Source organism: Rhinichthys klamathensis, unplaced genomic scaffold (assembly GCF_029890125.1).
Source record: "Rhinichthys klamathensis goyatoka isolate OS25496 unplaced genomic scaffold, OSU_Roscu_1.1 h1tg000329l_1, whole genome shotgun sequence".
In the NCBI taxonomy this organism is placed as follows: Eukaryota; Metazoa; Chordata; class Actinopteri; order Cypriniformes; family Leuciscidae; genus Rhinichthys; species Rhinichthys klamathensis.
In genome coordinates, this window is record NW_026606844.1 from 301707 (window position 1) to 316376 (window position 14670).

The window sequence follows — 14670 nt, forward strand, 5'->3', positions numbered from 1 at the left end:
CGATTTTTGAGCACTTCCGTTCCTGACGCGCAGACTCAGACCGACTCAAACTAAGCTTGATGACGTGAGCAACCTGTCTGACAGACGTTAATCTTCTAGTAGCTGTGCGTGAAAATTGCCAACGTTAATCTTGCAGAGACGGGGAACTTGAGCAAAGAGTTCTTTGGCGTGAGTGAGCAGGAGTAAGTATTCCGTTGCTTTTATGGACTCATTATCTATGGGCTTCTCCCTTGACGGGACGTCCCCCTGATTGCCTGCGAGCTTCTCCTCCTGTCTGTACGGTAATTTCTGTACAGCGCGACAGAGAGTCGAGTGGTTATGACGCAATCGTTAGCCTATTTTTACTAAATCTGTTTCTACGGGGCCATAATGTAACAGAAGGTAATGGAGCACTTTATACATTGTCGTGTTTCTTTAGAAATAAATAATGGACAAATGGAGTCTTTAAACGCCTCAGATGTAAAGTTATTCACTGTCAAAGTGACGCCAAAATGAATGGGAGTCAATGGAAATGCTAACGCAAGTGAAGTTCTGCTACAACATGGCGGCACCCGGCCGGCTTCAACTTCCGGTCGATGGATTACCCCCTTGGTAACAATACTGAGGTGCAATAAGTATCTGCCACTATTTTTAAGTATAAATAGCATCTAACTACTATTTACACTTATTGCAAAGAAAATACTGCTATTTTTACATAGTGTAAATAGAATCTAGCGCTATTTGCACTTAGTGTAAATAGCTGCTGCCGAAATCGTATTGTTAATTTCTTCTGTTCAGTCCGTCGAGGTCGAACATCTACGAGTAAAAACATGAACACACTGAAGAACACACTTCTTTTTGCCCCTAAGCAAAGAACGAAAAAAGAACTTCGCCTCAAGTATAACGGGGCCTTTAAAGTCATGAAATGGAAGTTGCAGTTATCTTTTTTTATCACTATTCTAATGCATATTTGAGTAAAATGGCTTCTCGAACAAGAAAAAATGTTGGCCAAGACTTGAATTTGTCCATTGGGGATTGATTGGATCGATGGATCATTGAGTGAAACGTGAAGGTTTACCTGTGTTTCCAGTCAGGATTTTGAACTAAAAAGTGTTACACATTTTGACATCATTGCAGATAATCATGCCAGATATAATTTGTTCCTAGAGCAAAATCCGCAGTATTTGTCTTATTATTCTGAAAATTCAAGACGTCTCAGATATAATGCGTTAAAAATAATCCACCAAGTTGCTGCATTACTTGGCAACCATAATCCATTTATCCATTGTGGCTTAGAGATATTTGAGAGCACAGAAAATCAATAAGATTCATTAAGAGACACAAGAAGCTTGCCAAGAATGCACACAATATTTGTTTTAAAAACACCTATAATCTACATATATAGACAGTACATGTATAATTTGTAGGTATTGTGAATCTCAAATGTGCTTAAGTACAGATATTGTCTGCTATTGTCTCCTTGCAGACCCCGAGGAAGACGAGGCCCTGAGAGGGAGGAAGGGCTTCCGAGGCCAGACGGTGGTCAGCCAGAGCCCCGAGACAGAGCTGATGCTCGAGGCGGACGATGACGCTGTCAGTCTACTACAGGAGAAAGAAGTGGACAACTTGGCTGGTGAGTGGGTCTATACATAGTACAGAGTGCAATCTGTATGGCAGAGACTGTTTTTAAGTTAAGTCATACTTCAGCTCCTTGACATGACACTTTCCTTCAGTCCTTCAATTAAAGGTTCCATGTGTCACATGGGTTTGGATTAATCATTAAATAATAATAAAAAGCATTTTAAACACTATTTGTTATATTAATGAGACTACGTACCTGTAGGTTTAGCCTGCCTGTACAGAGAGGTCCTGACTTGAGCACTTTGAATTAATTCCACATTTGGTTGCATGTATTTATTTATATATAGCTTAAGCGGGGCATTTTGGCAGAATGACATAATTCGACACAGAACAGATATATAAATATATCTTACTTGTCAATCTAGATGCAGAGCAGTGTAGTTAGTGTGGTTACTTTGCTTTAGGACTGTGTTTATGTTTTTCTGGCTGTGTGTAGGGTTAAGTATTGCTCTGGACAGTGTTTCTTTTTTATGCTGAATGTTTATTTATTTATGTTTTAAAGACTATAGTATAACATTATTTTAAATATGTCTTTCTCTTCTTTCTTTTTTTTCTTCTCACAGCAAGTTTCGGTCCCCGGGTTTTTATTTCCAGAGGCAGGTTTGACTATTTGAAGAGAGATTAACCCTTCAAAAACCAATAATACTACTTTTTAACAAACTTTTACTACTTTTAGAATTAAATCAAATATGAATCTAACTAACAATCAAGATCAATATTGATGAGTTAATTATTTATAGCTACAACCTGAATACCTTTCCAAAAATTTCAACTGCTGTTACTGGCAGTTATCAATTACAAATGTTATGATTAATCTTTGAAAGATCATGAATCTGATGATTTTTCCTTCATGACTAAAATGGTCTCATCACTTTTTTTTAAAAAGGGAATCATTTAATAAAAATAAAAAAATCACTTAAATTTCCATTATGCTGCAATATGATAACAGAATTACTTCTGACTGGTTGTCCTCTCGGTGTTAGTTGTACTACGCTAACATAGTACATTTTTATCAGCTCTATGTCGGAAGATGTTGATGTGATATATGTATTCTGAATGTGCAACAGACATGTTATTAATAATACCTAGAATAATCAATGCCTCGACTCGCTCCGCAGACCTTCATTAGTCAATGAAGGTTAAAAATGAGCGGTGAGATATTTATGCGTCTGTAGAAATAAGCCAATGCTCTAATTTATCTATTTTTGTATTATTTATGTTATTATCTATCTGAAGTGTTCTATGTAGCTGATTTTGTATATTAAAGCTCCCTGCAGCACACAACCTGTCAAAACTCATTCACACTATCCGAGCAGTTTTGTAGGCCATAAAGTAATCTACTTTGTTTTTGACTCTGTAAGATTACATTTATTAGATCTAAATTAGGATTGCCTCAATTACCTCTAATATTTTCCCACTGATGTCAGCCAATTTGCCTTAAAGGAATGCAGACTGGTGTGTTGCTGCTGTTCTTTTTCTTCCATCTATGTTTAAAGTAATTTTACTGGAATGCTATCAATCACAGATCCTGGCACAGCTTATAAATTCCTGATATTTAAATAAGCACCACCGTTAACTAATATAAAGCATCAAATTCACTGATTGTGTATTTCCAGCACTTAAAAATTATATATGCTGCAGTAGGCCTACTTTTCAGTACTGATTTTTTAAAGGCAACTTTTAGTTAATAAATGAAAGAAATCAGCATAAACATTATTTTCATCAATGAAAATGCTCTTGTTGCGACTCATGGCAGTAGGTTTATGATGTGACCTCTTTTCAGTGATGATAATTTTAACTGCTCAACATTTAGTTTAAAAAAACGTATAATTATGCTTGTTGTCTATATTGTGTGTTTTGTTTTAGTTCTGTTATCTGAATTGTGTATCTTCACCACAAGGGGAGCTGTGCTATCTGTGTCAGCATGCAAAATGTGTGCGCTGTTTCTATTTTGAGACCTACAAGCTATTGCTAGTGCTAATGAGATCAGTGTAAACAACAGGCCAATCAACAACAGCCTTCTCACAGCCAATGGGAGGGGCTCTGTTTGCCTGCAGCCAATCAGAGTACAGGAGCTGTCATGACTGTATTTACACCCACAACTAATCATAGACAGAATAGGTGTGATGTGAGAGAGATATGGTACTGATTTGGTTTTTATTCTTTCGCATACTCTGTTTTCTCATACTTATTCACAATGCCTTTCACACCAAATTGTACATTTTAATTAATTGTACGAAGCTGTTTTTAAAATAATTAAAATTGTTTAATAAATAATAATTATACATTTTATTTAAATTAGATTATAATAGTGATTCATACATTTTGCAAGTTGATAAATATGTAGAATTTTTTTTTAAAGATTTATTTTTTTGTTAAAGACCCATATATATCTCATGTTCTGTATCAGTTAGCCTAATGTTTAATATCTACGTTGAACTCTGATCAAACACATATTTTTTTCTCATTTTTATATTCCTATTAGGCCCCTGTAGTGACAGAGAGATAGAGAAAACAATCATGTTTTCCCAGCAAGCCTTTGTCTCGCCACAGTGACATCACAGTCGATAGCGCGAGGCAGCCTGTTTAGCAGCTGACGTCAGGACACAGCGCGCGCGGCCGGGCCTCATGCAGCTCAGATTTGCTGAGAACAACTGCACCTGTTTCATTCCAACATGATAATCTGATAATCCTCACTAGTACTCTCAAATCAACACTACATCACTACAAATTCACCATAGGCTTCCCATGGAAAATTACAAATTATTTGACAGATATTAGCTATTATTATTATTATTTGGGTGCGTATAGGCTATAGTAGCCTATAATATAGTATAGTATAGCCTATAGTATAGTAGTAGGCAGGCCTATATTATAGTGCTATAAAATTGGCATTTATAAGAAACATGGGCCTAAATGTTGTACATATGGATTTTCAACATTGGAGTAAAGGTCCAGTCCAAGCGGCAGATGAGATCACATGTGAAACCTGATCGCTCTGATTCTGTAATACGAAAGTTTTTGCTTCATCCCCATTTTTTTTAAAGGTCCCGGGAGGCTTTAGCTCTAATCCCCTCTGCGCATTGGATTAATGCTGTAGTGTCTGGATTCACAAGTGCCCCCTATAGCCTCTTTTTCTATTAAACGTGTTAGAGGGACTTGATTAGCATTACAATTACACAGGTGAACCGATATTAGCTTTTCAAATAATTTGCTATCACAAATAAAATAAAATAATTATTCGTTCAACATAATTTATCTAAAGATAGATTTAATGCTTACTTTCTATTTTCTTCTTGTTTTCGAGTTGGTATTAATATATGTTGAGTTGGACTTGTGGTTTCAACCAGATATTAATTGGCACTAAAAACCTACCCAAAAAGCAGTATTTATTTTTTTCATTTATAGGTAAAATCTTCGTGTCGTCTGCTGTTGTAGCTAAACCACAGAAGACTTTTCGCTTATTTATTTTTAGTCATACTTTTGCTTTATAGTCCGGTTGTGCTATAATCATACTTGTTTTCATTCATTTCAAACTGTAACATTTGGGAGGTGAAATGGCGAATGTTCTAGCTGGTACAAAAGCAGGCAGAGTGGCTTGGGTTTCTACGAGCGGTCAGGGAGAGCAGTGAAGGAGAGCTCTGGGAATTGAAACCCAAATCCACTTGTAATCTTGCAACAGTATCGAGCATAATTGGCCGAGGAGAGCAGATTAAGATTGATGAGACGTTAAAGTGGCTCTTTGGAGTTCAGGGGATCGATAAATATCCCAATTTCAAGAGCCTCTCCTCACATCCAGGACAGACCCGTGGGCTGCTACAACTAGCCTAATAAAAGACAGAGGACTGGTCAAAGAGAAAAATATAAAGAGCGAGAGCGCGCGCGCGCGCACATACACACACACACACACACACACATTTGGGATTAGATTAGTCATCTGACCGGAGGTCACAACATCTGTAAATATTTTAATAATGTTTTAAGGTCAATTTTACAGGTTTCATATAATCAAAATTGAATCACAACAGCTGATTTGATTAGGAACCGCGTAAATGCGTATCACTCACATAGGATTTGATTTGCGCAAAATAACAAAGGAAAGTGACTTTGAAATGATTGCTGTTGAGTCTCATAAGAACGCTCACCTATTAAAATATTCGCATTATTTCTTGATATAATGCCATATGACCAATGCCTCAATTTGGAAGTCTAATCGTGTAAATTGCTGAAACGATTCTCTTCAACAATTCATAGGATATTCTCCCCTTTTTTCCTGTTTCATTTTCATGCGTAGGCTATTTTGTGTAAAACTCTGCACCATATTTATCTTGTAATTAGGCTATTACTAAAACAATTATTGTTGGTGTATATCGAGATTATTATGAATAGCCTACATAGGCCCTACAATTTTTTTTCGCACGACATGCATCGATAGACCTCGTCAAAGTCTACAAAACCTTATTCGAAAAATTGAAAATTAAAAAATTATTGCAAACTCATTCTGAAGAGATGACACACATTGTTTAGAAGAATACTTGTATGGTTGTGCAGCCATAACTACATCAGTTACTGACTGCGTATCGCTTGTTGATGACGGACTGGCGATACATATCCTGGGTAATTTCCCCTGTGAAAAATAAAATATTTCTCCTTGCTATAGGCCCTGTTGTCTTGAGCACCCCGGCCCAGCTTATTGCCCCGGTCACTGAAGCCCGTGGGACTCTCTCTATCACAACCACGGAAATCTATTTTGAAGTGGACGAAGATGACCCAGCCTTCAGACGCATTGATGGCAAAGTAGGTTGAATTTCTATTGCGCATTTGTAACTGTGCACAAATACCAAGCAGAATTGCACTCCAAATGACATGGAACAAAATCAAATACTATAAAGTGTTTAATAATTGTACCATTTTATAAAAACCGTCAATTCAAAAACGTTAAAAATATAGGCATGTCTTTCTGAATCGAGGCCCATGCCTTGAATGTCCTTTTTTTGTGTGTGTTTTTTTTTCCCGTGCCTGGTAAAATGTCATCTAAAGTGTTCATGTACAACAGCCTAAAATTAACCAAAACGTATGCTTTTTAAACTAATAATTGCGCGAATCGGCAATCTTTAGTTTTGTCATGAATAACACGGAATAACATTGAGTGAAGGAAATATAATCTAACTAATTTTAGGTTGAAAAATAAAAACAATTTGAACGTATCTAAATGAAGGGGTGCAATTCAGATGTGCAGAACTGTCATGAGAGAATTATATCGTTAAGCCACACATTTCTGACCTGTCTGTGCAATCCATATTTCAGTTCACCTGTGTCCTTCTGTCAATAGCCACTGTTCACAGGAAGAAATATTCTTATTTTCCTGTTTTGTGTATTCCGATTTTTTTTATTTAGTAAAAATCTGACTACATCGTGTAGCCTAATTTCCACGCCGAAGAGGCTTAACAATCCCCCCCCCCCCCCCCCCCCCCCATCGTGCCTATATTACACTGCAATATTTATGTAGCATGAATCATTTTTGGACACAAATATTAATTTGCTTTTATTAAATCTTTAAATAAACTCAGAGACAGATATAAAAAAAAATCAAATCACAAAATGTTATATTCCAGTGTATTTCAAGTGCATTATTTTCAGGTATATTTTTTTTCATATATATATTCTCAATTTCAGTCTTTTATCATGTAAGCAAGGTACAAACAAAAATGGTCGAATATACTTTAAATAAGAATTCAAGTATGCGAATGGAATGTTTAAGAAATAGTACCATCAAAATGTAAACTTTAGAAATTTGCCATTGACAATAGATTAAATTGTGGATGCATGTTTTTCTTCTTTCTCTCTTCAGAAATAATCCAGGCGAATGTCAAAACATGTGAAATTATACTTCTATTTACGTGTCACAGAACAACAATCACAACTGCAGACCACCGGATTCACAATCTACAAATGTGTCTATTTACAGTATAAAATGTACAGGTTCTCTGTCACGTACAGCTTTGTTTCGAAAGCTTTTAGGTAAAATGTGTTGTTGGGCAGGGTTCGTAAAAAGAAAAGAAAGAAACAGTAATACTGACAGGTAACTATATTCATTTTGATTGTTGATACAATTTGCTCCCTCCTTATGACACATTCGTGTCATGTGAAGTATTTTTAAACGGAGCTCTCTAAAATATTTTTTTTTTTACAACAAAAACAACAGTGACCATTTTGTGGAAGAGTTCCTGATTAGCGTCTAGGCCTCAGAACTTTGATCAGTCAGGCCTTCTATTCATAAACATGCCGTTTATTTTTATTTTTTTTACCTCAGAGTTTCTCCAGGCTTTTAGGGTTGGTTAGAATTTCTCTAGCCAGTCGCCAAGTCTGTTTGGCAGCGTTTTCAAGGCCCGAATGTGGCTTCCCTTGGAAAAGGTCTAGGTTTGGCAGAAAATAATGGGGGCATCTCCTGCACTGCAAGCACGAAATGAGCTGCAATAAAATCCCGTTCAGTCGATCCCCGAGGCAGTTCTCGTCCCAGTCCGACTCGCGCGGGTGTTTCTCGCACTCGTAAGACACAAGAGTTTTCATGTGGTAGTTGTTGAGAGGCTGCCCGGGTAGCTCAAGGTGCCGGTCGCGCAGCGTCTTGAGCAGCGACAGGCATTTCTTCCTGCACCCTCCCAGGAGCAGTCGGTTCTCCGCTTCGGCGAACTGCAACACCCAGGCATCACTCTCCGCCGAGCTCTGCTTCCCGTTCAACGAGTAACACTCCTTCGATAAGAGATTGAACCCCTCGGCTTTGACTTCTGCCACCCTGTTCGGGCCAGGCCACGGGATGTGCGGCAGCGGCCAGTGGGCAGCGCTTCGCGGCCAGATGCCGGTGCACTTGAACGCGGGGGTGATCTGAACCACATATCTGTCTCTGATGCGTAATTTCACCTCGCTGGTGTCCGCGACCATTTTAACCACGTCCCTATAGCTGCACTTATCCACCGCCTGCGCCACGAGCGTCTGGAACCTGGAGCGGATCTTGCGCGCGGACAGGTATCCCGAAGCCGTGATGAACTCGACCCAGAGGGACATGCTTCTCTTCCGCCCGTCGCTTAGCTTGAGCACGGCGCAGCCCGGCAGAGAGCCGTCGTCCACGAAGTTGAAGACCCCCATCTGGTTCAGATAGAGGACCACCTCGAATTCAGTTGGGGAGATGACCTCGAGCCCCTCGAAACGGTTATCCATTTCGTTTAAGGAGCTGATAAAGCGGGGCTCCTGGACCTCCACCTCCTTCAGGACATCCGAGACCACCTTGCACACCTCCCGGATGGTCTTGGAGATGGCCGCTTTCCGAGACTGGCATTTCTCGTTGTAGTATTTATTGAGATGATACACCAGCTTGGCCTGGGCGGCGATCATATTTGGACAGAGATCCGGGTTGTACACCGGAGTCTCGCAGTAACCCGAGGGATCCAACGCGGCTGTTTGTACAGGAGCCAATTTTAGAGAAGAAGTAGACTATTTAGAGGGAAAAAAAGGGATTTTGAAATAAATAAAAAATACTTGTTTTTTATTTGTGCGTGGAGCACATGCAAAGTCTGCGAGTTAAATCATCAGCTTCTGTTTTCAATTGCGACCAAAAAAAAAGTCAAACCCCTTGGTCTAATTCAGCAATTAAAAGTCCATACGCACGGATCAGTAGTTCAGCTAACCTCTTGAATCCACTTGCGGTGTCTTTTCTCTGTTTGTAATAGAGGTTGGAAAGTGCAGGGTGCTCTTAAGTGTGTGTCCAAGCGTTGTAGGTTTGTTTAAGACTCCGAACTCACTCCTGTGAAATTATAAAGGGAGGGTTTGAGAGGAGCTCGTCCAATCACGGCCCGAGTCGTCACTGCCTTCAGTTTATTGACGACAAATTAATCCTCCGCTTTTATACACAACCACATCGTCTGGTGGAAACACACCTACACGTTGGAGGGAGAAGATACAGGTTTATTCGTGATATATACTGGATTTTCCTGCTCTTCTTGTTAGATACAGACTACGTCTATTAGTCTGTTATTTTTTATTTTTCTATCAGAAATCCTAATTTCATATTTCTGTTAATAGAATATTTAGGCTGTATCACTTACTTGGTAATTTGAAGTTTCCATTTTCATTATCTCGATTAGGCTATAATTTGTCGAAAATATAGATTTGTTAGTTTGTTTTTTAATTTTCACTGATGCGTGTAGTTTGACAAAGTTTTTCGTTGATATGTTAATTCGATTTTTCTTTTGGTGTTGCAGGATTGTTTCACATGATGATATTTTCAGTGTTTAAATGACTACATTTATATTGCTACAATGCGTTATCTTTCTCTCTTTATAGTGCATGTTATTTAAAATTCGTTTTGAATAATATATTAATAGAAATATTATTTTTAATATGTTGCTGCGTACATGATATATGGTTAACGATTATGCCGTAATTTACGCGTCTCGGTACCAAACGCCGGAATCTTTTGTTTTATTTTAAACACGTCGAACATTAATCCGTATTATTTATTTTCCTATAGCACAGCAAATAGAGCATTAGATGCATTTATAGTCGTGGTGTCGCCTTACTTGCTTAGTGTAAAATATAAAAACGATTAGGTTTAGTTTTTTTGAAGTTCATGACATGAAGATGAAGGCCTTTATAAGGGCTTAAGTAACATTTCGTTAATGTGTTCTCCTTAACATAGCAAATTTAAAAGTCTCGCATTTGTGTATAATTAGTTATTTTAATTGCAATTGATTATAAAAAAATATTGTTGAACATTTTTGCTTCCGCAGTGGTGTAGCAAATGTAATAGGAAAAACGTATTTTGATCTTTTTAATTCGTCTGTCATGAAAAGTTCTTGAATGATTTTAATTAAAACTAGTTCTTTATTTCTTCCAGGGACAGACAAATAAAAGCCTGATCTGAACGTCTTTTTATTATTGTTTTAAGGCTATAGTGTCGTATACTTTTGTTCTGTTCTAGGTCAGTCAAATCAGTCACGGTTCGTTTTAATTTAATCTTTTTGGATCGTTATAGGCTATTAAAACATCAAACTTTTACATAACGTGCACGTATTTTCATTTTAACCTTTTTTTCCCATTTTTTTTTTTTGCCTTTGAACGTACAATAATTGAATTGTACAAACGTTAGGAAATATTTTAACGATATGAGAAACTTTTTTTTGTGTGACTTTTCTAGATATCGTGATTGCGTGTGATTTAAGTTGTGTAGCCGAATTTTTCTCGCGATATTAGGCTATATCTGAAATCTGATGGAGAACAACGAGAACAAGGCAAGATTCATCGTGCCCTTTCCAAACCCAATCATGATGCATCACTGATTATGAGAAAAAAGGCTTCTCTTTTTCTTTTTTTAGAAATTAAGAGACACGTTTGAACGTTTATTTGAATAAATGTGATACATGTTGTAGATATATGTCCTATATGCAAGTCTGTTTCAGTACACAGAGCAGATTGTTACAGGTCACTGTACTGAGGCATCAGGGTCGTTGGCTCCAGCCCTCACTGTAGTCTGCTTGGCACCTTATGTCTGGAGGATTTTGCCAACCATAATTAATAGAGCTCTGCAGTTTGCAGGCAGCGATCACACATATCAGAGTTCTCCTTTGCCTCTGTCAGGAACTGAAAGCAAAGTGAATGCTGTTTAGGCCTTTGGCAGTTATATGGCACTTTATTAAAATCAAACATTTTATTTATTTATTTATTAAATTTTTAAGAAGAATGTAGCCTATCCTTGTGCCCAGAAGACTTTATCTGATTAATCAATTAATCTGATATTTTAATTTCATTCTGGACTACAGTACATGTATTTGGTGACATTTTAACAAATGGGAGGATTGCAAAATACTTTTTTTTCTGACACCTTGTTACTCTCAAAAATGGCTGGTGCTCTCTGTTTATCCCTGCTTTCCACCTCAGCCCCTCTCTCTCTCTCTCTCTCTCTCTCTCCTCTCTCTCTCTCTCTCTCTCTCTCTCTCTCTCTCTCTCTCTCTCTCTCTCTCTCTCTCTCTCTCTCTCTCTCTCTCTCTCTCTCTCTCTCTCTCTCTCTCTCTCTCTCTCTCTCTCTGCACACACATTACATGGCAGGCACCCAACCATATCGGATCAGACGGTCTCCCTCCCTTCACTGGTCTATGCTCTGATGTGCTCAGCACTGCTTTTGTATGTCTGAATCAGTTGCTTGTCTATTGTTTGTTTGTGAGTTACAGTAAACAGTAGTACAGTGTTATAGTATCAGACATAATTTCATCTCGGATTAGCAATGTTAATCTGTTAGCACCGTTTAGTCCTCGACTCTCACATTCCATATTGAAAATTAGCCTATTTCAAACACTTAAACACATAGAGCATATACTTTATGAAACAGAACTCAAATTGTTGTTTATCAGTATTTTAATTGCAGCGTTTAATGATACTGCAATACATAAATATTCAAGATCAAGTTCAGGAAGTGTTAGATTTTATAAACACACTTAAAATTAAATGAACGAGAGCTGTTCAGTTCGTTTGGAAACGTTTATGCTGCATCTTAAATAATTTAAATACAAAACCATTCAATACTGTATACTTGACTTAGGCGCTCTGGTAAGTGTGACCTGAAGTCACTTCAAAACCCCCTTGACCTCAGACCCCCTCTCCTCTCACGCACTCACCGCGTCTCCGCAACATTGCAGTCTGTGTCTTTGTGACCATAACGCACTATCCACAGGCTTCGCTGTGATATATGAGGGTGTGACAACAGTACGGGTGCTATTTCTGACCCAGCGAATAGGATGCTGGATTGTGTAAATCAATACAATGACTCTGGCTTCCGCCCCTTTTTGGACGAGCATATGACCCAGGAAACGTTTAGCTCGTTGAAGGCCTCTTTGTTCTGGAGTTTCCTCGCCAATGACTTCTTCATTTTTCTTTCTCCCTCCCATCTTGTACTGAAGAGCGATTCTCCATGTCAGAATGGCCCTACATTACCATGTTTAACTGAATAGTGTTGTTTTTAAACAAATTGATGATTTAGGTTAAGGTCTTGCAGGTTTTTAGTCACCATTAAATGTTCAAAACTGCAGTCGGCTAGAACGTAAATTGTGTAGTTTATAGAATAAATGGGTATTGTAATGGATTATATCAGTATTATGTTTTTAAAGGTACATTAAAATAGATTGTATAGTGTCAGTATATTTCTTTGATTATGTAAGTACTTTAACCTTTGATTAACTGATTGAAATCACTTGGATAAATATTTTTTTTATTATTATTTTATTATTATAAATGTAATACTTTATATATATATATATATATATATATATATATATATATTTCAAATTGTATTATTTTTTGTTTATTGGTTTTAATTTAATTTTAATATGACATTTAACATTTGTTGTCCTGTTTCTTTGATTGCTTCTCTTGATGTATAAGAAAAAAAAGACATTGCAGACAGTGCTGCCGTCTTTGCATCATGCAGTGCATTTAATTATAATCCTGCATTAATAATCCAGCATACTAATTTAAAAGAACGACATCAGGGGACAACATTAGATAGCGCTTCTTATGTGGCTAGAACATTGTATGCCAATATTAATAGTACCAGGAGAGTTATTCACAGATTTGAATATATCAAGAGCTTAAGAGAGTCTTAATTGAAGTTAATAGTCACTTCTTTACACTAATATTAATAATCCCATTATTCAGTGACAAAAGGAGGTCAGCTCAGCTTTATTTCATCATCATTCATGGACAGTTTTTTACACTGATCCCATCATCATTTTGCGACAGCGAATATCAAAACTGGATCTGAGCCAAAAGGCGTCGCTAGGTCAAAGCACAGATTATCGAGTGCACTTAATGGAGTGGAGAAGTCAAATATAAATCATATTAAAGGCCCTGCCATTTAAGACAAGCAATATTAGCGTGGAGCTTGGCGCTGGTGGGGATTGCATTATATAAGATGGACACTTATTATGACATATCCCTTTCAGCTTCCTGCAAATGGATATCAAAATTGTCATTGAGTTTTCTTCCGAAGCGAATTCAGTTATTCCAGGCAATATGGCCACACTGCAGGGCTCCCAGTTAATTTTCTCTTGCCTATCGGCTGTCAGCCCCCTACCTCTCACGCTTTGAATGCTCTCCCTCCATTTGTTTTATTTTTCATGCTGTATTAGAAGCCTCCTCCTTGGGTTTGGGAGAAGAGGACAAAATCCACTCCGTAAAATGTAAAAATTTTTTGGTATAGCGGACTAGATAGGCTAAACGTAAACAGTAACCCCCAAATGTAAGGGAGAGAGAGAGGAACATTGGAAAATTAATCAGTTTTTTTAGCCTTGCCATCACCCTTCCTTACACCCCCCCAACAGCAATATGCGTTGTTGCATGTCAGCTTCTCTGATTAATGGCGTGAATTTATTTGCATAGATTTAGCACTGATTTCATTAGTTTATTCAAAAAAGGACCTTTTGATTTAAATATCCTTTAATCTGAAATCTTACACTGTTGAAGATTTTTTGAGGAGTGTTCACTTATAAGAAAGTGATTACAGAATCACATATTCCGCATACAGTATGTAGCCTATGGTGAATTATAGAGATTTCACCCCAATTTTTTTTTTAATTACGTATGTCAATTACTCCCATGTCATTCCAAACCTGTATGAATTTATGTGGAAAACAAAAGAAGATATTTTGAAAAAAATAAATAATTGTTTTCCCTCAAAGTCGTTTGGGGTCCCATGTTGTTTTGAACCCCACTGATTTTCATTGTATGGACAAAAACTAAGAAAAAATTGTGCAGGTTTGTAATGACATGAGGGTGAGTAAATGATGACAGAATCTTCATTTTTGAATGAACTATATCTAAGCATGGGTCTTTAGTGACCCGGGACGTCACTCACTGCCCTACTCATCATTCATTTTTTAAATTTAGACATCAACCTTCTTAGTACTCCTCAATCAATTTATTATAAACAATATAATAAGAAGTAAAATTATAAAAGAATGGCTGTTTACACATTCATCTTTTGTAAAAATTGTAAAGGACCCCAGG

General features: G+C 37.4%; 2 protein-coding genes across 13 annotated transcripts in view; one reads left to right on the forward strand and one right to left on the reverse strand.

Moving 5' to 3' along the window:
• Nucleotides 1-14670, forward strand: part of nbeab (neurobeachin b) — a 334783-nt gene that overhangs the window by 193566 nt on the left and 126547 nt on the right. For 6 of the 12 annotated variants that reach the window (XM_056271937.1, XM_056271943.1, XM_056271940.1 and 3 more), the window contains exons 38-40: nt 1466-1612; nt 2184-2216; nt 6281-6417. In XM_056271937.1, the coding sequence (XP_056127912.1) occupies nt 1466-1612; nt 2184-2216; nt 6281-6417 (317 nt within the window). The remainder of the gene's footprint in view (nt 1-1465; nt 1613-2183; nt 2217-6280; nt 6418-14670) is intronic. The other 6 variants (XM_056271945.1, XM_056271941.1, XM_056271944.1 and 3 more) reach the window with 1 other exon arrangement.
• On the reverse strand, nt 7913-9408 carry mab21l1 (mab-21-like 1). The gene has a single exon (XM_056271962.1). It carries the CDS (start codon nt 9007-9009, stop codon nt 7930-7932), a length of 1080 nt encoding a protein of 359 aa, XP_056127937.1. The 5' UTR covers nt 9010-9408; the 3' UTR covers nt 7913-7929.

Coding starts and splice junctions, on each gene's coding strand:
- mab21l1 (XM_056271962.1), bottom strand. CDS start 9,009: ATGATCGCCGCCCAGGCCAAGCTGGTGTATCATCTCAATAAATACTAC.